The sequence below is a fragment of the Cutaneotrichosporon cavernicola genome (assembly GCF_030864355.1).
Source record: "Cutaneotrichosporon cavernicola HIS019 DNA, chromosome: 2".
Classification (NCBI taxonomy): Eukaryota; Fungi; Basidiomycota; class Tremellomycetes; order Trichosporonales; family Trichosporonaceae; genus Cutaneotrichosporon; species Cutaneotrichosporon cavernicola.
Genome location: NC_083394.1, coordinates 2,029,044 through 2,051,829, shown reverse-complemented (window position 1 = coordinate 2,051,829; position 22,786 = coordinate 2,029,044). Strand labels below are relative to the sequence as shown.

The 22,786-nt window shown below is 59.2% G+C and overlaps 8 protein-coding genes across 8 annotated transcripts; 4 read left to right on the top strand and 4 right to left on the bottom strand.

Annotated features, from left to right (window-relative positions):
• Window positions 1-658: 658 nt before the first annotated feature.
• CcaverHIS019_0207970 (uncharacterized protein) lies at window positions 659-1,160 on the top strand (the record flags this gene model as incomplete). The annotated part of the gene is made up of 3 exons (XM_060597849.1): window positions 659-817; window positions 870-979; window positions 1,031-1,160. 3 exons carry the CDS (start codon window positions 659-661, stop codon window positions 1,158-1,160), a joined length of 399 nt encoding a protein of 132 aa, XP_060454701.1.
• Window positions 1,161-1,625: 465 nt separating this feature from the next.
• Window positions 1,626-2,837, bottom strand: CcaverHIS019_0207960 (uncharacterized protein; the record flags this gene model as incomplete). The annotated part of the gene is made up of 3 exons (XM_060597848.1): window positions 1,626-1,751; window positions 2,032-2,294; window positions 2,390-2,837. The coding sequence occupies 3 exons, from the start codon at window positions 2,835-2,837 to the stop codon at window positions 1,626-1,628; spliced, it is 837 nt and encodes a 278-aa protein (XP_060454700.1).
• A 150-nt stretch (window positions 2,838-2,987) lies between these two features.
• CWC21 (uncharacterized protein) lies at window positions 2,988-4,486 on the top strand (the record flags this gene model as incomplete). The annotated part of the gene is made up of 3 exons (XM_060597847.1): window positions 2,988-3,028; window positions 3,187-3,408; window positions 3,682-4,486. 3 exons carry the CDS (start codon window positions 2,988-2,990, stop codon window positions 4,484-4,486), a joined length of 1,068 nt encoding a protein of 355 aa, XP_060454699.1.
• Window positions 4,487-4,778: 292 nt separating this feature from the next.
• CcaverHIS019_0207940 (uncharacterized protein) lies at window positions 4,779-5,700 on the bottom strand (the record flags this gene model as incomplete). Its single annotated transcript, XM_060597846.1, has 3 exons — window positions 4,779-4,806; window positions 4,857-5,396; window positions 5,456-5,700. 3 exons carry the CDS (start codon window positions 5,698-5,700, stop codon window positions 4,779-4,781), a joined length of 813 nt encoding a protein of 270 aa, XP_060454698.1.
• A 628-nt stretch (window positions 5,701-6,328) lies between these two features.
• CcaverHIS019_0207930 (uncharacterized protein) lies at window positions 6,329-7,311 on the top strand (the record flags this gene model as incomplete). Its single annotated transcript, XM_060597844.1, has 2 exons — window positions 6,329-6,482; window positions 6,647-7,311. 2 exons carry the CDS (start codon window positions 6,329-6,331, stop codon window positions 7,309-7,311), a joined length of 819 nt encoding a protein of 272 aa, XP_060454697.1.
• Window positions 7,312-7,769: 458 nt separating this feature from the next.
• CcaverHIS019_0207920 (uncharacterized protein) lies at window positions 7,770-11,082 on the bottom strand (the record flags this gene model as incomplete). Its single annotated transcript, XM_060597843.1, has 3 exons — window positions 7,770-10,325; window positions 10,370-10,444; window positions 10,660-11,082. The coding sequence occupies 3 exons, from the start codon at window positions 11,080-11,082 to the stop codon at window positions 7,770-7,772; spliced, it is 3,054 nt and encodes a 1,017-aa protein (XP_060454696.1).
• A 2,757-nt stretch (window positions 11,083-13,839) lies between these two features.
• On the top strand, window positions 13,840-17,371 carry CcaverHIS019_0207910 (uncharacterized protein; the record flags this gene model as incomplete). Its single annotated transcript, XM_060597842.1, has 5 exons — window positions 13,840-14,701; window positions 14,746-15,704; window positions 15,745-16,601; window positions 16,636-16,730; window positions 16,767-17,371. 5 exons carry the CDS (start codon window positions 13,840-13,842, stop codon window positions 17,369-17,371), a joined length of 3,378 nt encoding a protein of 1,125 aa, XP_060454695.1.
• Window positions 17,372-18,092: 721 nt separating this feature from the next.
• KCS1 (uncharacterized protein) lies at window positions 18,093-21,357 on the bottom strand (the record flags this gene model as incomplete). Its single annotated transcript, XM_060597841.1, has 2 exons — window positions 18,093-18,854; window positions 18,916-21,357. The coding sequence occupies 2 exons, from the start codon at window positions 21,355-21,357 to the stop codon at window positions 18,093-18,095; spliced, it is 3,204 nt and encodes a 1,067-aa protein (XP_060454694.1).
• Window positions 21,358-22,786: the final 1,429 nt, after the last annotated feature.

Genomic DNA, 22,786 nt, shown 5'->3' with positions numbered 1-22,786 from the left:
CCGACAAGCGCTAATGCCATGTCTCGTGTAATGATCGCGTAGCCTGTGAGCTGTGAGGCATGTGAGGGCAAATAATCCCCTGTCGCTTGACTTTACTGGCTGACGTTGTTGGTATTTTGGCCTTGTTCTCGTACGATTTTCATCTGGCTCGCATCATCCCTTATCATCCACCCTGGCAAAGGGCCCGCTGATGTCGGACAATCGCGCAATCTCCCTTTCTGCAAGTGACTCACGTGGTTTTGCTTCCATTCTATTTGATCACGTGATATTTTCAACTAGGCCTCTCATACCAAGGCTTGCAAAGTTAAGTCCATGCCTAACTGACACGTGAATGATCCGGTTCCGGACAAAGAATGATGAGGTGTATAATGACGTCAGTGGCGGTTGGTTGGGTTTGCAAGTTGGAGAGTGGAGTGAGTGCAATTGGTGATAGGGTGTTGGGAGGGGATGACCGAGTTGTGTCTGCCAGCTGCCAGAAGCAAGCAGTCAGGTCCACGTCCCTGTTGGATCCGATTGTACTACTTAAGCCTAACTCCCCCGCCCAGACTTCTCTTCACTCTTCCACATCCACTAGACTTTCTCTAGATCCCAACACTCTACTTCCAACACTCACACCTCCTCTTACACACATCTACCAACCCCCGTCCACTCGCCCACCATGTCCAACGAGGTCCTCACTATTATCTGGCGCCCCCATGAGCACGCCGAGGAGTACCTGATCTTCGTCGACGACGAGAAGGAGTTCAAGGAGTGGCGCGAGCAGCCCGAGGGCGGCAAGTCGATTGCTCTCTCCCGTTTCATTGGCAACTTCTCCGTTGTGAGTAGGCCCCTACGCAGCCCAATTTACATTCTCCTCTGCTGACATACAGTACAAGAGCAACACCGGAGGCGTGACCGGCGTCCTCCAGCCCATCTCGCGTATGGAGCTCGAGACCGCCTTCTTCGGCGACGACAAGAAGGTCAAGGACAAGTCTGTCGAGTGAGTGGGCACGGGCCGTGACAGTTGTTCAGAACAAGTGCTGACGCGCAGGGCTGTCATCCAGTTGATCCTCCAGAACGGCCGCGAGCAGAAGCAACAATTCAAGGCCAATGAGCGCTCCGACTTTAACACGTCGCGCGGTGCTGCCGGCGACAACCACCCAGGTACCCAGCGCCGCTAAGCACTGCACATACGACGAGGGAGGGGCCGGTTACGGACCCGTCAGCAGTCAACAAGCAACGAGATATGCAGCCATGCCATAGAACGGGACGGACCAGAGATCGGCGGACCCACAGAGCTCACTGACTGACCTTGCTTCCTGTGTTCCACCGCCTTCGATGGACCGGGCTGGCCGACCAACACGGGACCGACAACCGGGCAGACAATGACGAGACCGGAGTCAATGACGTCGCACACCGCTCGATACAGGGATAGAGCACGCGGCCCAGTGATTTGGTGACGTGCACCGCCTCTGATTGGCGGCGGCGTCATCGGCAATGACTCGCCGGCGACCCTGACATGGGGGTGGTCAGTGGCGTTCAAGATTACCATGCCCACTGGGCGAACCATTCTGCGCGATACGGCCCCGATCCCATTGCAGTGACAGAGACCGTTGCAGCTTGTCGTTCATACTGACGCGAGGACGCTAGGCGCGAGCAACTATCCATGTGTACGAGCAACCGTCCGAGCGGCGCGAGTACGATGCCTCTGGACGGCGCGGACACGCTGAGATTGGCGAGATATCGCTGGCGTCGGCGAGGCGAGGAGGGCACTGACGAGCGCAGGCGGTCGGTCGAAATCCAACCCGATCTTCTCCACTGAGCGCGATGTTCAGAGCGACACTCCCGGGTCCTTCCAGCTCCCAAGCTCAAACAATGATTATGCTACAAATGCTACACACTCCACCCATACCCATATCCGCGCGGAACAACCCCCACAGGCGGCGTCCAGAACTGCGCTGCCGGAAACTCTCGTCGCCGCTTCGCTCTTCGTTCCTCCTTCATCTCCTCCCTCTCCCTCTCCCCTTCCTCCTCTGTGCATCGGAGACGCACAGCAGGCACAGCAACACACTTATGTTCCTCCTCGTTCGTGTACGCCAGGAAGACCGGGGGTGTGGGCATTTCGGCGCGCCACTCTTCCAGCTGCGTAGGGAGGGATGGGAAAGTGGGTGCGTCGATCGCAGCCTCAGCTGCTAGGCGGTGTATACGATCCTGCACATCCAGGGGTAGTGGTCGGACACGAGGGTTGGACGTGAGCTCGTAGCTTTCGACAGTTGAGAGCGAGATGGATACCAGTGGTCTGAAGAGGCGGAACGCTGTTGTCAGCTGCAACACACGTGAACGAGCTCAACTGCAGCCCAGGTCCCAATGAGGAGGTCTGCTGGCACTGTGGCCGGATAGGGAGACTCACATATTGGTCCTTCTTCTGCGTTCTTCTGAGTCGGCGTCGGGAGCGTCTCGCCCTTGGCGGCAGCTGCGGCGGCCTTGAGCGCGCGTTCCCGTTCCTTCCGTCGCTTCTTCTTCGCGTTCTGTCGCTCCGCTTTGGTCAAGGGTCGGTTGGGATCTTCCTCCTCGTCATCTGAGAGCACTGTCACGGGACCTGGAGCAGGTGTCGAGATGGAAGAGGGAAGGGAGATACCGGGGAAACGGGAGGTCATGAGTGTATCGTACGCTGCGAGGAGGGTCGGACTGGGCGCGTAAACCTCATTCTCACCCTCATCCTCATCCGGTACTAGGAGCTCGTCCTTTGTTGCCCGCGGCCGGGAGGGAGAAGGCGTAGACTCGGACGCTGACGAGCTACTCGACGCATACGAGCTACTTGACTCGCTCGAGCTGCTCGATGTGCTTGAACTGGACATGGTGGTGAACTATTAAGATGCGAGCGGATGACCCACCTCCACTCTGAAATCTCCATTTCAGGATTGCCACCGGGCTCCTAACCCCGAATTTCCGCCGCCACCCATTAACCAAGTCACTGCGACTTGTTGTGATCCTCCACCCATAACACCATGAGTTACAACAACATCGGCTTGTCGACTGCGCGCGGAAGGTGAGTGTAGAAGACGAGCGGGGTAGAATGGGGTTCTCCAGCTCTGGGAATTGAGTGAGCTGTAAGAGAGTGCCGTCGACTGCCATTGCACACCAGCTGAGCACTCTCCCACTCTCTCTCCCACCCTACCGCTCACTTCGTCCCTGCGCTAACACCAGTGGCACCAACGGCTTTATCCAGCGCAATACGTCGGCGCTGCAGATCCGGCAGGGCCCGCCGGGTGGTTCGGCTGCTGGATACAAGAACTACGAGGAGTATCTGAACGAGATCGCCAAACCGCCTGTCCACCGGACGCCGGACGCTGGTATTCTCGAGCACGAGCGGAAGCGGCAAATTGAGATCAAATGCCTCGAATTGCGAGACAAGCTCGAAGACGACGAGTGAGTCAACCTTCCCTAACGCCTTTCTCCCTCCCTTCCTCTCTCCTTCAATGACTCTATCCTTCCTTTCCTCGTCCCTCTGTCTCTTCGTCCACTCTCTGCATCTTCCTCCACCACAGGGCCACCGCGACCCCTCATGGCTTCAGTCAATCCTATGGTTGCCGCCTACATGGTCGCGAACAGCAACGGCTAGAATAGGACCTTGTGCCCTAGACGATGGGGCATGTAGGGGACGTCGAACCCACAGAATCAGCTTAACAGAGCTAATCCCAGTGTGGACGACGACGAAATCGAGGAGCAAGTCTCGGCCCTGCGCGCCAAGTTGCAGGCCGCCGGTGCACCGATTTCCGGCAAGCGCGCGACGGACTCGCACTCTGTCGCTGCAGCCAAGGAGGCCGAAATGGGCCGGTTGAAGCGCGCCCTAAACATCCGCGCCGACTACGAGGAGGGCAAGGCGTTCCACCGCGAGACGGAGGAGGAGCGCGCCGAGCGTATCGCCGAGAAGCGCGCGCGCGAGGAGGAGCGTATCGAGGAGGCGCGGGAACGCGAGCGTGCAGAGGCCCGCCGCAAGAAGGAGTTCGAGAAGAAGGAGCGCCTCCGTCGCCGTGAGGAGTACTATGCCCGCCGCGACGCCGAGAAGAAGCGTCGCCGCGAAGAAGACCGCGACCGTGACCGCTCTCGTTCTCCGGTTCGCCGTAAGCGCGACGACTCGGACGACGACCGCTCCCCGCGCCGCCGCGAGTCGTCGACACCACCACGCCGCGACGCTCTTAACGACTCACGCCCCCCCGCTTCTCGTCGCTCTGACTCGCGTGCCGAGTCGCGTTCTCCCACTCCCCGCCGCCATGAGTCGCGTTCTCCAGCTCCTCGTCGCCGTTACTCCCCTGAAGACTCGCGCTCACCTCCCCGCCGCCGCGACGACTCCACCCCTCCCCGCCGTCCCCGTGACGACTCGCGGTCCCCAACACCGCGCCGCGGAGACTCGCGGTCCCCGTCACTGTCTCCCCGGCGACGCCGCGATGACTCGGATACGCCGCCCCGCCGGCGCCAGTATTCGTCTGACTCGGACCGGGACTAGTGTGCTTGGAGAGTGTATGATGGAGAAGGTAGATAGGTGTGGCTCATTGTCAGCATATTTCGCAGTTTCATGTCATTGTGTGGCTCATCTGCGGCTCACTGCCGGTTGCGGACCCCAAACGCTTACCGTGCTGTTCACTATTTCCGATACATGACTCACTGTTCTGACGACTTCCCGTCCCGCTACTAAGAGCCCCGAACAACCGAGACTGCTGCGCACACCACACTATGTATCAACAAATGGGTATTCATGTCAAATGTAAGACTAAGTACAACGTCGGCTTGCCAGAAGCCTACCCGCGCACAAGGCGGGACAGCACGCTAGTGCGTGAGCTCAAAGTGCAGCGAAAGAAGGGGGGGGGAGTACCTACGCGAGCGCGCCGCGTTCGGCGCCCTTCTTGTCCTTGTCCTTGTCCTCGACGACGCCGCCCTTCTTCCACGCGACGTAGTCGTCATATGTGACGGCGACTTTGACGCTCCCATACACCTTGGTGCTGATGCTATTCCACACCTTATCGCCTACCGTGACGCGTCCCCGCCACCCAGCCTTCTGGATGAGGCTGAGTACCGCCTGCTCTTTACTCCAACCTTGTTCGGGGGCTACGTCGGGGAGATAAGTTGCGGACAGGGTACGGCCGGCAGTAGGATGCGGGAACGTGACGTGGATACCGTGCGTGCCAAGATCCCAGGACAGAGGGGTAGCGACGGGGGTGAATGGGGTGAGGAGGCTCACGCCGCATCCCAGGGATGGAAGCTCTGACGCGCGAATAGGCGAGAAGCGGTGGTCCTCGAGTGCGGCGACGAGGGCGTATTCCGCCAGACCCTTGTCGAGGCGCATAGGCGTAAAGTTGCCAATACATCCTCGAAGGGTTTTGCGCGGCTTGAGCGTGTTCCATGTCACGAAGAGGGCGCTGGGGTGAGCGCCCCTCACATACACGATAGAAAAGAGAGAGAGGGGGGGGGGACTCACTACTTGTCCTTCCCGTTTGCGAATGGTGGTGGGGCGGCATCATGTCGCTCAAGATGGGATGCGAGGACGTCGAACGCGTACAATGCGTGGGCGCGGGTACAGATCTCGTCTGGTGGGCTGACGGGAGTTGCGGGGTTGGTGATGCCTGGTGTGGGCGTGTCTCTGTGGGACAGAGCCGGGGTCGGGAGGGAGGAGGAGCCTGATGCGGCCGAGCCAGAAGATGCGTCGGAGATGAAGCCGGGCATCGGGGATGGTCTAGGTTGTTCTATTCAGACAATGTTTAGTGAGATGGTTGAAATGACGAGAGGTTGGGAGGGGGGAGGAGGGGATGGGAAGAGAGGTGGTGGTGGTGGCGGAGGTGATAGAGATGGATGCGGGACGCGGGAGAGTGTTAGGATAGTGCGGTGGCGCCGTAGGCTGTCAGGGGAGGTCGGTGAGAAGGGCCGATGAGTCTGGATCGGCAGGTAGAGAGATGGTCGAGGAGTCGAGAGTAGGATAGTAGGATGTCGGAGGGTCAAAGGTGCACACCGCGATCGTGCTTTGGCTGCACGACGCGGAGTGAGGAGATGACAAAGAGAGAGAGAGAGAGAGAGAGAGAAGGAGAGTCAACTGAGAATGCGTCACAGGTGACACATCTGACGAGTTGACGAGGCGCGATCGTATCCGGATCCGCATCACGTGCTCTGCACGTGGTCGGGGAGGTGCTTGTGGGGTGGTGGGGAGACGCGCCTCCTTTGTCTTGCCTTCCTCTCTTCTCTCTTACTGTATACTCTATCATTCTCTTTCTGATCCGCTCTCATCTTCTACAATCCATCCTCCCGGCTCTTCCTTTTTCTTCCCCCGGCTGCGGCGTGTTCACCATCTTTCGTAGCCATGTCGGACGCGCCAGACTCAAAACGCCAGCTGCGCGACGCGCATGCCCGCGCCGCAGCTGAGCCTACTACCGCCGACATCTATGGCCAGCGCCACGGTATCCCCGACGACGTGCAGGCTGCGCTTCAGAACGTTGGGCGCCGGAACCGCATGAGTGAGTAGTCTCTACACCAAATGCTAAGCGCGCCATTGGCAACGCCTGCTCCTCTGTCCTTCCTCTCCTCCCCCTCATGATTTCCCACCTTGTTCACTACCCTTCCTCTCAATCCATTCGCCATCCGCCCTTCTCGCCCATCCCTCGTCTCCTGCTAATGTCAGTGGTATCGCAGGGTCGCAGTCTGCAGCCGACCCAATCCCTCCCCGTCCTCCCCTCGAACTCAGCCATATTCCTCAGCGATCGCGACGCGCAAGCCCAAGCCCGCCTAATCGTCAAGGACGATCTCCGCCTCCGCGAGCTGCAACCATACTCGTCGACTCCGACCAATGCGCTCTCTCTTTCGCCGCGCACGCGTGCAGCCGAGCTCGCAGCGGACCAGCGCCTCCGCTTCAGCGCCGACGGCGAGGTGGTCGTCGAGCGGCGGCGCGGCCACAAGCGCATGGGAGAGGGTGGGGAGGGTGACGAGCCCTCCGACGCCGACGCGGTCAACCACGCGTTCCCGCCTGCGCAAGTCGTTCCATCGCGGCCACAGCCAGTCCAGGTGGACGACTTCCCACCCGTCTTTATCAACCCCACCTCTGTTCCCGAGCTGTCTAATGCCATGCCACCGCCGCCTGTTCCTGCGCGCGCGTTTGCTGGCATGCCACGCCGTCAGCTGCGGCCGACTATGAGCGCGCCGGTTGGACGCCTGGGAAGCGAGCAGGGGGGGCTGCGTGGGTTCGGGATGCCTGTCGACGAGGATGACGGGTTCAATGTTGATGATTGGGCAGCGGAGCACGAAAGCGGAGAGGATCTGGGGGGTTGGACTCTGAGTGAGCAGTTCTAGATTGTTGGATGTGTGTACAAATCATGTGAAGCATATGGATCCAAGGTGTTGATTCTGACTGTGCACGGCCCGAGAACTGACCTCAATAATGTCCGGGAGCACAAGGATTAGATGCTTTCATGTAAGGGACGCAGAGAGTGTCTCCTGCAAGGTCGTGGAACTTAGCGTCGTTGGTGTGCTTGTGAGTGGGGGAGATGCGGACTAGTCTGATCACCTTGGAAAACCAGATATGACCTTTGGTCTCGTCGACATCCCCTTCTCGTTCCGTCTCGTTTGGATGCCTGTGCTGAGGCAACGAAACAGACTGGTCACGGCTGAGTACAATACTCGGGCAAACAATGCATGCTGCACAGCATCCTCAAAAAAAGCAGAACGCTATGGTAAGCTAGCATACATCCAGCTGCAGGCTACACGTAAACAGTCGTAAGATAAAAGGTACGAAAAAGTCTTGCCGCCGTTTATGAGCGCCAAAAGCCGAATACGCGGCTAAACACAGACGCGATCACGCCCTGCTGATGCTGAGGCTGAGGCGCGTCCATGTCGACGTCCTCCGGGGTTGGCGAGGTACTGCCCGCAGGCCAAGTGCCAGGGGCGCGGCGAGCGGAGTCACTGTCACGCTGGCGCCTGACGTTCAGGCTTGGCCCGTGGGAAGGGGCAGCCGGCCGCGGCGCGGGCTCGTCAAACACTGGCGCAATGATAGTGTCGCGGTCCGTGACGGAGTTATAGGGAGGCGGGGGTGCGGGCGAGCGCGCCTCGTAAGGGCCCGTGTAGTCAGGTGGGTTCGAGACGGCTCTTTCACGCTGCCTCCCAGTTGGGCGAGGCGGAGGTGGACGAACAGTACGCACGGGCGTGCGTACAATGTCGTAGAACGGGAACTCGTACCGCGGAGGAGGCGAACGAAGGCCCTCGACCGCAGTAGGATTCGACGGACCTGCCGACGCGGCCGGACGTGTTCGCGTTGACGGACCGGCAACCGCCTCGGTCATCGGCTCTTCTGGTGGCGCGGTGGTCGCCCGACGGCGCTCGCGCGAGAGGATACGATCACGGCGAGCAGGGCCAGCGGCGGCCCGCGCGCCTGCGGAAGGGCCAACGTATTCATGGACACGGCGGCGACGAGGACGTGGACCTAACGTCTGGGAGTCGCGGGACATCGGAGGTTGCGACTCCTCCTCGATGACCTGGACGGGGCCGGGGTGCTCGAACGTGAGTAAACCTTCGACGACCTCGGAGCTTGTCTGGAGGTTCGTCTCGTTCTGCTCTACATGCTCGGCTGGGCAGGCCGGAGCGACGCGGCTTGAGTCCGCAGCCAGGGTGCCCTCCGTTACGGGACTCACGTGCGCGGCAAGGGTGGGGTCCGCTGTGGGGCCAGATACGGCGGCGTGCGAAGGTGCGGTGGGTCCGAGGGCCACGACTGGCTCCGCCACGTGCATTTCAGCGTCGGCGACCAGAACGTCGTCGATCCAGCCCTCCGCCTCTTCTTCGCGACGTGCGGCCTCAGCAGCTTGCTGTTCGGCCTCCTTGGCGGCGATGTGACTCATGTAGCGGGCCTTTGCGCGCTCGCCCGCGCGAGCAGGATCGCGTCGCTCTCGGCGCCAGGCCTCGTGCTTGCGGTACTCGGGCTCGTACCAGCTGAGCTCGATGGCACGCAGGATCGTACGCTGTGAGTTGCGCCCAGTGCTGTCGTCCACGGGTAAGTTGCGGCGCTTGCGGCCGGCGAGCTGCGAAGGACTGGCCAGCGAAACGACCGTCTCCACCGCCTCAGAGTCTAGCATCTCCGCGTCGCTCAGCAGCTCGTCAACCGCAAGATCGTCTTGGTCTGGAGACTCCGATGCTTGGCGCTTGTGCGTCGTCGTCATCGCGATCACAGGAGCTGGAGTGGTTAAGGTGACTTTGGTGCGCTGGTTGTGGCGCTGCAACAGACCCCGGCGGACGCGCTCCGTGATCTTGCGACACTTGATGAGGGGCTTGGGTTCCTTTAAGAGACCGTCCTCCGGGTCCGCATCGCTGAGAAAGAAGAATACGGTCCGACGAGGACAGCGGAGAGCAACCGGACGACGCGCTAAGTGGAGTCGCCGACGGCGCTGGCGAGTAGGAGCGCGCTCAGGTTCTGACTCGCTTGCGTTCGCACCTACGTGGTGCACCTTCGGACGGCGGCGCACGGGCAAGTGGTCTGCCTTGGGGTGCTCGCGTTCATACCGTTTGCGCGCCTTGGACCTAGACACCAACTTCGTGGCGAGCTTGATGGGCCGCTTAACCGGCAATTTGTTACGTTTGGGCTTTGTAGGCGTTGGCTCCTCCTCGTGCTCGGAGTCGTCATCCTCAGACGCAGTAGCCAGCACTACATCCTCAACCAAGTCAATGGCACGAGGGGATGTCGAGGGTACATTGGCAGGCATCGGCGTGGAGGCCCCGCGGTCAAGAGTACGTAAAGACTTGGATGCCTTGAGAGTCTGTGGGCCGCCCAATGCACGGGCCTTGGAAGGTCCAGGTGTAGGCGACGTCGGTGAACTCATCGCGCGCACGAGCTTGCGGGCCGGCGTGAGAAGGTTCTCGATGGCAGCCGGGGTTGACGGTGGAGGTGACGGCGAGCGAACGCGCTTGTTGCCGTGGCCAGCTACACTTGCGTTCGCATAGACGCTGGTGCTGGCACCAGACGCGCCAAGGGCCTTCTCGCGAGGTGTCGGACTCATCGGCACAATCTTGAGGCCCTGTTGGGCGGCGAGCTTCTCGAGAGTCGCTCTGTCGATAGTGTTGCCCTCATGAGCATCCCATGCGTCGTTGCTGGCGCGCCTCGACGCAGAATCCATTGCGGAACGCACTGCGTCGGCGCGGCGCTTCTTCGACTTGGCAAGAGCGAGGCGCGACATGGCCAGCTTCCGGGTGCGGGGAACAGGCGTGTCGATGTCGCTGGGCTCGGGGCTCGAAGGTACCGGGGAAGGTGACGAGTCGCGCCGGTCGGAGTTGAGTGCAGACGAGACTACGTGCTCCTCGTCGGGCTGCACTGGCGAGGTTTTCTGCTGTCAACATGCGGCAAACGGGCAACGGGTGCAACACCTACGAGAGTACTCATTCCTTGCGTCATAATGTAGATTGACTCTGTGGGGCTCACGATACGGCCACGAGCCGATAACATCTGGGGTTAGTCAGGACAAGCGACACACCAGATGCAATGCTTGTCACTCAGGTGGGGAATGCGAGCGTCGAATAAGGCGTCCAATTGTTCGTATTGGTCGCGCCCCTCCACTTCGCCCGCTCCCGCTCTTTGTGTAGCCTGGTCGCGCAGCAGGAAACAAAGCGGACTGAACCAGAGACTAACACACGACCATCGCGAGGCACAGAGAAACTCACCCTGCTACGAGGCCGGTGTCCGAGGCCAAGTGCGGCCTGCAGCTTGGTTGCTGTCTGGTAACGATGCGCGCGTCCACTGTGGATTCCGGACGTTCGGCCACGATCGACTGCCTTGCCCTTGCCCTTGAATGGTGCAGCCTCTTCTGGAGGGAAGGACGCGAGGCTTTCCTCGATCTCGTCGTCCGACGCGCCGCTGTCAGACTCCGTGTCAGACGCGGTGGGGTCGCGGTAAGCGAAGCGTTGGGGTGAGGACAGTGACATGACAGAAGGCAGGAGGGCAGGCGAAGATGACGGGAAGCCAAGCTTGTCTGGAGGGTACAACGCCGAGAGCGCGTAGGAGGACGCGGGAGCCTCATCGGTGACACCGCTCACGCGACGTGAAGGGGACGAGGATGGGGAATGCCGGCGCTTGAAAGCCGGCATTGTGACAGAAGACTATGGATGGGTAGAAGATTGGATGAGAAGGACTGGGAGTAGGGAAGAGAGAATAATGGATGACAAGAAGAGAGAATGTCGAGGGAAGGTAACCTGTAGCCTATACAGCTTTGTACTGTAGCAATGAGTTAGCCAGGGCTGAATGATGAACCACGACCCACATATTTCAGGAACGCATCTCCTAATGTGACTTGCAACCCTTACCATTCGCCACCCACTACAGCCTTCAAGACAGGCATTCAACCGCCATCCACATCTACAAACATTCGTGTTGATACAGGTCAACGGAGAAAGGCTTCATCTATCGGTGGAGTATTCTCTGTGATCAAGGCTTTGAGATCAGAGATCGTAGAGTGTATGATTTTCTGGGTGGTATGAGAGGCCGTTGTCGGAATGTGGGGATGGTAGGGATATCCAAAGTTGACGTCAACGGCTTCTCTTTCCACATCAGGAAAAAAAAAACCCCCCACCCTCAGACCGGCGTCAATGCTTCTGTGGCACAACCACTCATCTACCATTGTATCTGAGCTTGGACACTCGCGTGTGGCTCCTGCGTATCACAGCCTTTGCTTGGCAGAGACGGCGGGAGAGTAAAGGCCTTGTTCGGCTCCCCATCTTCAAACACGTTCTCCTCACATTCCCTCACTCTGCAGACCGCGGATCCTAAACGTGTGCACACAGCCTGGGTGGTGCCACACAAGGTGGCTGGTCTGGACTTGATGAACAGGCAGCTGAGTATTGGAAGAGGATGAGCGCAGTGGCGGACACACGTGAAGTGCTCGGAGCTTGGGGTGGAGAGCCGGACGTTGAAGAGACGGTAGAGGAGGTGGGTTTTCAGTGCGAGACGGGCTGGAACGAACGCATCGTGGATGCCGATCAACTGGCTGTCGCTGCCAGACGCGGAACGAGAGTCGTGGTACGCGTCGTACGCGTCCTGCCAGTACTGTGTGGCAGTCGGCAAGAGGTTGTCGTTGAGGTACCCGACAAGTTCGTTCAAAAAGCCGATGGTTTTCCAAAGTGAGAGTGTTGATGCCTAGTCAAGGTTTGCGACGTACACTGGGCCTGCGAGTACTTTTGAGTAGCTGCGTGATGATGTTACAGGTGCGCTGGACGTTGTGGTAGTAGTTGGGCCAGTCGGCGTTGCCGTAGCGGCCAGAGTTGTCTTAGCCGTTCTGCTAGTCGGGGGTACCGTGAAGGTCGAGCGTCACCTTGAGGCCGTGGTTGCTCGCCCATTGCAGAGTGTTGTCGAGGTAGGGGGCCTGGCCCTGATGTACGGCTCCCCCGCCGCTAATGTCGTATGCCTAGAAGCCGATGGGGATGCGGATGTGGTTCAAGCCGGCAGCTGGAGAATGGTAAGTTTGGGTCCGAGGGAGGGGAGTAAATATGTACGCACCGGCACCCGCAATCTGTGCCAAGTCGTCTTCGGTCATCCAATTCCAGTACTACGTGCGAAACTTAATTGCTCCTTTCAATGCATGGAACGTTCAGATCGTTGGGGTGGCTCACGTAAATTGCCCGGGGGTCTCCACGCACTACGTGTTCCGTCTGACGCGCACTTGAGATGACCGTGGTCTAGGCATGTGTCGCCTGGGCAATCGTCAGCCATTAGTGCTTACAGTGTGGACTGGCGGCAATCAGATGGCTCGACTCTGCAGTGCAGTTGCCAACATCGTCACAGCCTGTCAAGTGGTCACCATCAGGTCATCGTGACGTGACCCCGGCAATCGGGCGCAACGTACTTTACTCCTGGATCCTGCTGCAGCACACTGACCGTGACCCGCTGACGCTCGCTGGCTGTACCACATGATGTTCGTTGCGGCCCCGGTTTAAACTTGTCTATGCGACCGTTGCCCTTGTGATCGTGTGCGCTACTAACTTTTCTGAGCTACTGGAAAGATCAACACGAGCTGCTATTTCTGTTTGCCAGCCTTTGCCATGTCAGCGTAATGTCGAGAGATCTAAGCGTGTCTCGTAAGCTTGCTGATGCACAGATCTTTCTCTCCAAGGACACCTGGGTGGGGCGTGGACATCAGCCATGTATAAAGTCACGTGACCCGAGAAATCGCTCACTCTTGTTTGGTTGGTGGCGGTTTCCACAAATCGCGCACTCAAAGCTATTTGCTGCTCATCTACATTTGACAATTCACTCTGATCGCGTTCTATCTCTAGCTTACTCACGGTACACTGTTACCGGAAAAGCTCAACGCGAGAGGACGCTAATACCCACAGATCTGGGCGCGACATTTTGCGCGGTTACAGGAGACCAGTACACAAATATTGCCGCCCGGATAATTGTCCCTTGCCAGCAAAGCCAGCAAAGCTCTAGTCTTACTGTCAAGCAGTACTACTTTTGAACACATTCCTTCAACTCGATTGCATTGCCTGGACGTTGTGTCTTAGCGATTGTGCTTGCGGATAATCAACAGAGTGCTACGAGCGCCGGCTGAATCTGGATTCCCAATCCCTTTTCTTTCCCCAGTGTGGCGCCCTTGTCGTTCAAGATGCGTGATTTGTTTGTTGGGCACCAATGCCTGCATGGGTACCTCGAACACACCCCATCAGCACATCGACAACAAAGATTGGATCCCACACCGACGGAACCGGATAGGACACTCTTGAGTCAAGTGCGATCCAATCTCAGACTATGTGCGATAGGAGCCCAGAGGACTATAAAGGAAACCGAACACGGGAACTGACAGTATTCTCTTGACAACAGCTCTCTCCTTCCCTCTCGCCACTCTATCCATGTCCAATCACACTCCCTTATACGGGACCAAGAAATCGGGGTCGTTCGAGTCGCTCCAGACCATCGAGGGCGGCGCGGCCGACGTCCCCAAGCTGCTGTCGAACCCGCCCACCACGCGCGCCGTGGGCATCCAGCTGCCCAAGCTCAACCGCCCCGAGACGCGTGTCCCGGTCGAATTCCGCACCCTCTCGATCCATGTCTACGACTCGCAGCGCTTCGACGCCAGCACGGGCCAGGCGCTGCCTGAGAAGGGCCGGCGCCGCTTCTGGCAGAAAAAGGCGGCAGCGGCTGACGGGGTTGTTCAGGAGGACGACGCCGCTTTCTTCGGCAAACTCGACCTGCACACCATCACGCCGAATGTCGCGTGCCAGCGCTTCAACGTCGCCCCGGACTTGGGCCTGGAGACGACCGCTGCCGTCCGCCGCCTCCAGCGTAACGGCCCCAACGTGCTCACCCAGAGGAGGCCCCCATACTGGCGCAAGCTTGCACGCTACCTCTTTGGTGACTTTTGCTCCATTCTTTGGATCGGTGTCATTGTTTTCTTCATCTCGTGGAGGCCGCTCGGTGATCCGCCCGCGCCGTACAATCTCGCCCTCGCCATCGTAGTCATTATCGTTATTCTCTTCCAGGCGTTCTTCTCGGCCTTCCAGGACTGGTCGGCTCAGAAGATCATGGCCTCGATCCTCGACCTTGTCCCCGAATCGGCCGTCGTCCTCCGCGACGGTGCTACCAAGTCGGTGCCCTCTAGCGACCTCGTCGTGGGCGACATTGTCCTCCTGTCCAACGGCCAAAAGGTGCCTGCCGACATTCGTATCCTCAAGGCCAGTCAGGACCTCAAGTTTGACCGCGCCGTTCTGACAGGTATGTCGCTTGTGGCTTCCACTCAAACGTGCTAACCGTCCCAGGCGAGTCCGAGGAGATCACGGGAGCGGTCGACTCTGATGAGCCCAACTTTCTCGAGGCCAAGAACATTGCGCTGCTCGGCACCCATGTGTGCAACGGCTCGGCGACTGGAGTCGTCGTGCTCACTGGCGCGCGCACCGTCATGGGCCGCATCAACAACCTAACCAACACTGGAGCCACCGAGCGCACCAACTTGCAGCGCGAGATCACGCGCTTCGTCAAGATCATCATTACGCTCACGCTCATTCTCATTACCATCATGCTCATCACATGGCTCGCATGGTTGCGCCGCGACCACTATGACTTTATCAACACGGTTGGCATCCTCACCAACCTCATGGCGCTCGTTGTCGCCTTCATCCCCGAGGGCATGCCGATCGCGGTCGCGTTCACACTCTCACGCATCGCCACGCAGATGCGCGACGCACGCATTCTGCCAAAGTCGCTTTCCACGGTCGAGACGCTCGGATGCGTCTCCGTCGTCTGCTCAGACAAGACGGGTACACTCACGGAGAACCGTATGAGTGTCGCTTCCATCGGCTTTGTCGAGGGCACGTTCCGTGCCAATGAGATCAAGCCAGAGCACCCGGCGCTCAATCAGCTGCGCAAGTGCATGACCCTCTGCAACGACGCAAAATGGGACGAGCAGGCGGACAGCGAGGTCTCGGACGACAACCCGTACATGACGTCGTCGACAAAGGAGACGGCCAGGGACATGGAAGAGTCCAAGGAGTCCAAGGAAACCAAGGACACCAAGGACAAGAACACCAAGAACAACAACAAGGACAAGGAAGCTGCTCCTCCCCAGCGCAAGATTATCGGCAACGCCACGGACGCTGCGCTCCTCCGCTTCACGGCGTCCCTCCCGGCCACCACCCTCCCCTACACCCGTTCTTACGACGTGCCCTTCAACTCGCGGAACAAGTTTGCCCTCAGCCTGATAATCTCGACCAACGGAAAGGTGGGTCTAGAATCAATCAATTACTTAGTGCTGACAGCAGACCGCCGAATTGCTCATCAAGGGTGCCCCAGACATTCTCATCGACCGCTGCACGTCGTACCTGTCCGCAACCGGCTCTGTCCTCCCGCTCGATGCCCCCGCGCGCGCCGGCCTCATCGGCACACAGGAGCAGTGGTCGCGCCAGGGCCAGCGCGTCATTCTCCTGGCGTCGCGCGACGTTCCCACCTCGCTCTGTGACTCTGCCGACCTCGAGCACGACGCGATCGAGGCCGTCGCCAACCTCACTGTCATCGGTCTTGTCGGCATCGTCGACCCGCCGCGCCCCGACACGGCACACACCGTTTCCGAGGTGCGCCGTTGCGGTGCTCGCTTCTTCATGGTTACGGGTGACTTTGCTCTGACCGCCGCGGCGATTGCGCGCGACGTCGGCATCCTCACGGGCGAAGCTGACCCCGACCGCATCCCCGAATTTACCGCCAAGGACCGCTTTGCGCAGGCCGCCGAGATCAAGGCCGAGCGCCTCACGTACATCGAGTCGTCGCTGCTCGTCGAGGGTAAGGAGATCCCCGACCTGACCGAAGCCGACTGGGACGTCGTCGCAAAGTACGCCGAGGTCGTGTTTGCCCGCACCACGCCTGAGCAGAAGCTCCGCATCGTCACCGAGCTCAAGGCCCGCGACTGCATCGTCGCCGTCACTGGCGATGGTGTCAATGACGCGCCGGCACTCAAGGCCGCCGACGTCGGTATCGCCATGGCGTCGGGCTCCGAAGTCGCCATGGAGGCCGCCCACCTCGTTCTCCTCGGTAACTTTAGCTCCATCCTCGATGGCCTCCGCCTCGGCCGTCTCGTGTTCCAGAACCTGCAGAAGGCAATCAGCTACCTCCTTCCTGCCGGATCGTGAGTCGATGAGCGAGTTATGGACTGACATCAGGTACTCGGAAGACTGGCCTGTTATCCTCAATGTCTTCTTCGGCGTGCCGCTCCCACTTTCATCGTTCCTCATGATCATCATTTGCTGCTTTACAGGTAAGCCCCAAGCGAGCAAACACATGCTGACTCCAGACCTGGTATCGTGCTGCACACTCATCTTTGAGCAGGAGGAATACGACCTCCTCTCCCTTCCGCCGCGCGACCCCAAGCACTCACACCTCGTCAACGTCCCAATCTACATCCAGAGCTACCTATTCATGGGCACCATGGAGATGATCACGGCCCACGCCATGTTCTTCTACTACATCTACTCTGCTGCTGGCATCCCTCCTTCGGGCATGTTCTTTGTATTTGCAAAGTACTCGGAGGGCTACCACGGCCACTCTCAGGCGGCGCTCAACCACTTCCTCAACACGGGCCAGTGCGTCTACTTTGTCACACTCGTTATTCTCCAGGGCTTCAACCTCAACTCGGTGCGCAACAAGCGCAAGTCCATCTTCCAGCGCGGCCCTCAGTACAACTGGCGGGTACTCGTCGGCCCGCTCTTCTCCATCGCCATTGCCATCTTCGTCACCGAGGTGCCTGGCATCCAGAACCTCTTCGGCACCGCCTCGGTCCCCATCAAGTTCTGGTTCATTCCCATCCCCCTTGGCGTCGGCATCCTCGCCATGGACGAGATCCGCAAGCTCGCCGTGCGCACCTGGCCCCGCGGACCCATTGCCCGCATCGCGTGGTAGACTAGCCCGCCCGGCGCATATACGCATACAGGATACAGTTGGTGATAGAAAATAATACGCGGACGAGTACTGTACATTACAATACATGCATGAGTTAGATCAACTTTTGTCAGTGAGTGCGGTGGAGTGGAGCACGGTCGTGGGCCGTGCCGCTCAGCCGTTCAATCATCCACATCATCGTCCCTCACCATAGCTCAGTTGGTAGAGCGTCGGACTGTAATCCGTTACCACGCCGCGTCGAAGAGACGTGGCAGCCAATCCGCAGGTCCTGTGTTCGACTCACAGTGGTGAGATCCTTTTGTCTCGGCAGTCTCTGAATTGTTCTGAGGGAGTGAGAGTGGGGCCTCGCACGTGCGGCGGGAGTGTTGCCTGGTTGACCACGGTAACGGGGGAGCCAGTGGCGGCGACCTTTCGCTGGCGGTAAGCTTACAATGTCGAACCAGATGCCAGCTAGACGATTTGAAGTGACACCGTTGCAGCTTCGCATGAGTTGACGACGCCGACGCCCCAGTCATCCATCGAGTCGATGGGCAAGTCGCGCTCCACCCCACCTGCACCCTGGTCAATGCTACAATGATACATTTTTGGCAACTACATTGATCCGAAACGGGGCCCGGTGGCCAGCGTCGCTGGCGTGCAATGAATATTCGGCAGAGAGTGATACGATAGGTCGGGAGGTTGTTCTGGGTATGTATGTGTAGGAGTGAGGTTCAAGGAGCGACTAAGTTGACAGGTAAGTCAAGTCCATGGCCGGTGGGAAGAGCTTGTCGAAAACGTTGCTGTGCTCGAACGGTGGGAGTGACGGGAGGCCGCCGTTGCCCGCAGCGCGTGAGCGTTCAGACTCGTCAGCGTAGATACCGCGCAATGACGCGACGATTGACGAGATGCCGTAGAGGAAGCCGAGGTCGGGGTCAAGAGGGTGCTTCGGTGGGAAGCGAGCTAGGGCCAGTCCCGTCTCGTCGTCAATCATGGGGCAATAGCCTTTGCCCAAGTTGGGCGGGTCGCGCACTCCCCGCGGGTACGGGTACTTGATGTCTTGTCCGGAGGTCGCGTGCGCAAAGTCGACGATGCGGACGGTGACGTCGCCCTTGACGCGCTTGGAACGCTTCATGTCGGCGACATCCGCCGAGCGCGAGCGCCGGGTTGTTGCCGACATCGATGAGCGGCGTCGGGGTGCACCTTCGAACATTGACTCGTGGCGCTCATGTGCGGGACGAGCTTTGCGCGCATAGTGCTCTTGCACCTCGTGGTCGCCGTCGTAGATCAGCAGCAGCGAGCAGCCGTAGAAACGGAAGCCGTCGAGCGTAGCCAAGATCGCGGCGAGGCTGTACAGCTTTTGCATGAGAGGTGGGATGTGCTGAGCGAGGAGGTGGTCACCATCGTTGAGGAACAGGGCAAGCACGCGCGGGAACTCTTCCTTCTTGAGCTGCCGGCCGCGATACTTGTTCTTGGATACAAACGACTGGGTGGCGTTGGACCACACCTGTGATCGTTAGCCACACTGCGAATCCAGTATAACAGGCGCACACAGACGCGGCACTCACCTGCATGCCGCACATCCGAACACCAAGCGTCCGGCTGGTGGTCTGATCGCATTTCTTCCGCTGACTGATCTTCTTGAGTGGCGTTGCGTCATAGCCGTACTGTCGCGTTCCCATTTTGAGGTCCAGTACACACGGCTTCTTGAGCTTGCCAGTGAGGTCCTCCATGAAGATGAACAGCTCTTGGCGAGTGATGTCATCGCCGTTCACGACGCTTGGAGCGATCGACGGCGAATAATCGTCCTCCTGCAATCTGGACGGATGCACGGCACGCCGGCCACCCGCCGACGAGGATCGGCGCACAGCGGTATTCGGCCGCCTTCCATTCGCTTGTGGTGCCTCTGGCTCGTCGTCGTCCATATGAAATAGGCCGCGCTCGGTGCTGTGCTCACGCTTACCGTTGCTGGAGTTGTCGACGCCAGGCACGTTAGCCTCACTCCGTGTTCGGCGCATGGACCGAGAACCCGAATCCGACCGCTTTGGCTTGAACGCTGGGCGCCTCAGGGGGCCTCCGTCACGCTCGTCATCTGCATCCGCGTCGTCATGGTGCACAGGCCTGTAGAGGTTGCTCTTCTTCTTGAGGCGCTTGAAGATGGTAGAGAAGACGTGATCCTTGAGCTTGTTGTTGACGGTGGTGGAGCCGATGCCGCCAAAAGGCGGGTGCGGGGACCCAAAGCCATTGCCGGATCGGTCCAGCGAGGACCACATGTCAAGGCGATTGAGGGCAGGACTTGAATTGGCGTGGTGCAGCCGCTGGAGTGGGTGGACACTTGACGGCGATTGCATTGGCGTTCGGGGCTCCTCGCGCATCAGTCTTGCAGCGGGCAGGCCGTTCGGTGGCGAACCGAGGTCGCCAATGGAAAGCTTGCCGAACGACGAGGACGGGGAGAAGGAGGTTCGTGGCACAGACGCTGGAGAGCGCACGGACGAGGAGCGACGCGTGCGCGGGTCGTTTTCGTCTGCGCTAGGAAACCTCCTCCTACCGCGTCCGCGTTCAGCCAAAGACTGGCTGCCTGCCAAGCTACGGCACGATGGACCAGCCGACCTGAACAGCCAGTCTGGCACGACGTGTCGGTTGAAGTCGAGCTGGACCTCTGGCACCTCGATGTCGGAGACCGTCGCCTCTGATCGTCCCGTCTGCGAGCGAGGGCAGGGTGTAGCAGGTAGCGAAACAGCCGGTGACAGAGTCAAGTCCCGCTCAGTCGCTGGCGTCTGTGATCCTTCAGTGTCCGCCTTCCGCCGATAGTTGACAACCATGACGCCAAGGTAGCGAGGGACATAAGGCAACAGGCCTGGTGCGAGTCTTTCCATGTCCTCGTAGAACACGTTCTCGCGGCCTACAAGAGGCTTGCAGATGGCAGCCCGCGTGAACTGGTAAATGCTGCTGTGCCCGCCGACCTTGTGGCCGTATGGTTCGAGAGGAACAGCGAGCGGCTCCTCGTCGTCAGTGTCGGTCGCGCTTGCACTTTCAAATTCGCCGCTGCCAGATGACGAAGTCGAGGTCCATCCGCTGTCATCATCAAACGAGTAGGCGCGACCCCTGTCGATAGACTGCCGTGGGGATGGCACGCCCGCAGGCTCAGCAACAACTACATTGTCATCGGATTTGCTTTCACGCCGCGAACGATGGTCCGCCGAAGGCCTGCATGGTGGTGGCGACCCCAACACCTCTTCCTCCTCTGCGACCTCTTCGAGAGGAGGCGTACTGACGACTGCTTCAAGGCCTAGCGACGGCTTGGACTCGGGTGCCCTGCCACCGCGATCGCGCTCCGGGTCCTTCTGCTGGGACCGCGACTCTTTGAACAGGCCCATGCCAATGCTGCCCTTGCGAGTCTGCTTGAACGTCGCGCAAGTGTCCATGTCCTCCTTGGCTTCTGATAGCGCGCGCAGGGCAAGCTTGGGGAGCGCAACTTCTCCTCCGTTTGCCGCTCCCCGTCGGATGACATCGTTGAGCCCTGTGTTCTCAAATTCGCCGTCGTCTGTGCGCATCCCCAATCGGACGCCAAAGCTGGAGGAATGCGCGGTCCCGGCCCGCCCATGGCCTTGCTGCAGGCTAAACTTAGAGTCGGTCGAATAATGGGGAAGGAAGAACTGGTTGCTGGCCGAGGCCACTGGCGGTGCATGCGTCACGGGGTCCGGGAGCGCCATGGAAGCTGCTCGTGGGCGGAAGAGTTGTTTACGCGACGCGAGAGCCCGCCCGCCCGAGGACCGCCTGTTAGACGAGATATGACGATCGCTTTCTCCAGCATCATCGGTATCGACGTCAAGGTCGCGCTGGTTGGGGCGCAGTGAAATGGTGACGCTCCCGACCTCATCATCATTGTTGGTTCGGTCCCGCAGTTGGCCGCTGCCTTTGCTCTTGCCCTTAGATGATCGCGCCCGGAACGGCGATTGAAGGTCGGAAGAAGATGGGGTGTTGGTTGCGAGGAATGGAGCCTGGCCCATGCTCCGAGGGGAGGGTGGGTCGCGGGCTGGAGTCATGGCCTGCTCAGACACGGTGCACGACTGGGGAGATGAGTCAGCTGCAGGCTGCGACATGGATGTGAGATTGAGAGGAGGCAAGTGGTGAGGCGGGTTTCAAGGGGAGAAGTTGGCCACCTGAGAATGTGTGGGCGACAAGAGGGAGCTTGAGAGACAGCGGCGAAGGAGTACGTACAGAGGACGGCTGGGTGTGAGGGACGCATGCCAGGCGTCTAGGCGGCGATGTGGGTTAAAGGGATATCCAAGTAAATTTTGGAATGATGGACTTGGAGTGTTGATGGATGGACGAACGTGGGGTGGCCCACGTTTGTTGTGATAACCAGAGTCGAGTTGAGATCGGTCCAACAGTGGCTTGTGGATTGAAACGGGGACAAGAGGGAAAGGGGGGTGTTGAGAGGGACTGGATAGTGTGATGGCGTTAGGAGGATTGATAAGAGTGACGAGTTCCAGGTGATAGGGAGAGACTGAGTTGAAGAGTAAATCAGAGTAATGAAGGAATGGTTAACTGGCAAGGTGTAGAGGTAGGTGTAGAGGAAGGTAAGTGTGATGCCGAAGTCGATGTCAATGAAGAAGAGCCAAGAGAGGCAACAAGGGGCGGATGTGACGGAACAGGATCCCAAGTCACTCAGGGCCCGGTCCCAGCAAAACCGTAGCTTGACTGATGGGTCATGGGCCATGGGGCTTTAGATTCAAAAGAGGTCATGGGTATCAAAGGTCATAACACGGAGCCAAATATTCACTCAATAGCTCAATACCTTACTCGCTTGACATATTGCCTCAAGAGTAACGGCACTACTCCTTGTTGCCCTGTACAAATCCTACCAGGCGCGTTCAAACCAGTCTCGCTGGATCGCTTGACCATGAGGCCCAACAATACATCCAGTCCGATTATCTCGCAGCTCGCAGATCCCGTCCAAATAAATAAAAGAGCTCAACCTAGCGATATGACATACGCGACCCCGTGGTGTGGTTGAGGTGGCCAAGATGTGTCCCTTGCTTCACTACCTAGTTTTGTTTGCCACGGAACTGAAAGTCACTCGGACGGCCGACGGAGTCTGGATGTAAAGGAGGACGGCAGAACATTGTGCGGACACGGACAGCCTGTGCATCTCCAGCTCTCGATCACAGATGAGTCACCCCTAGCATGTGCTTCTTGGAGCGTCTCTCAACTGGCACTTCTCGCACTTCCAGGGGGGATTGGCCGCCCCTTGCTACCCACTTGTGCGACATGACTTCCTTTCAAAGGAAGCCTAGGACGCGCGCAAGGTACTTTGTCTGATACGTCTGATAACGCGACCAAACTCCTTCAACTTGTCTCGACCTAGACGCGCATTGGGGATAGCGTCAGCCGCAAGAACCAGGGCATGTCATGACATATGCAGGAGATACACTC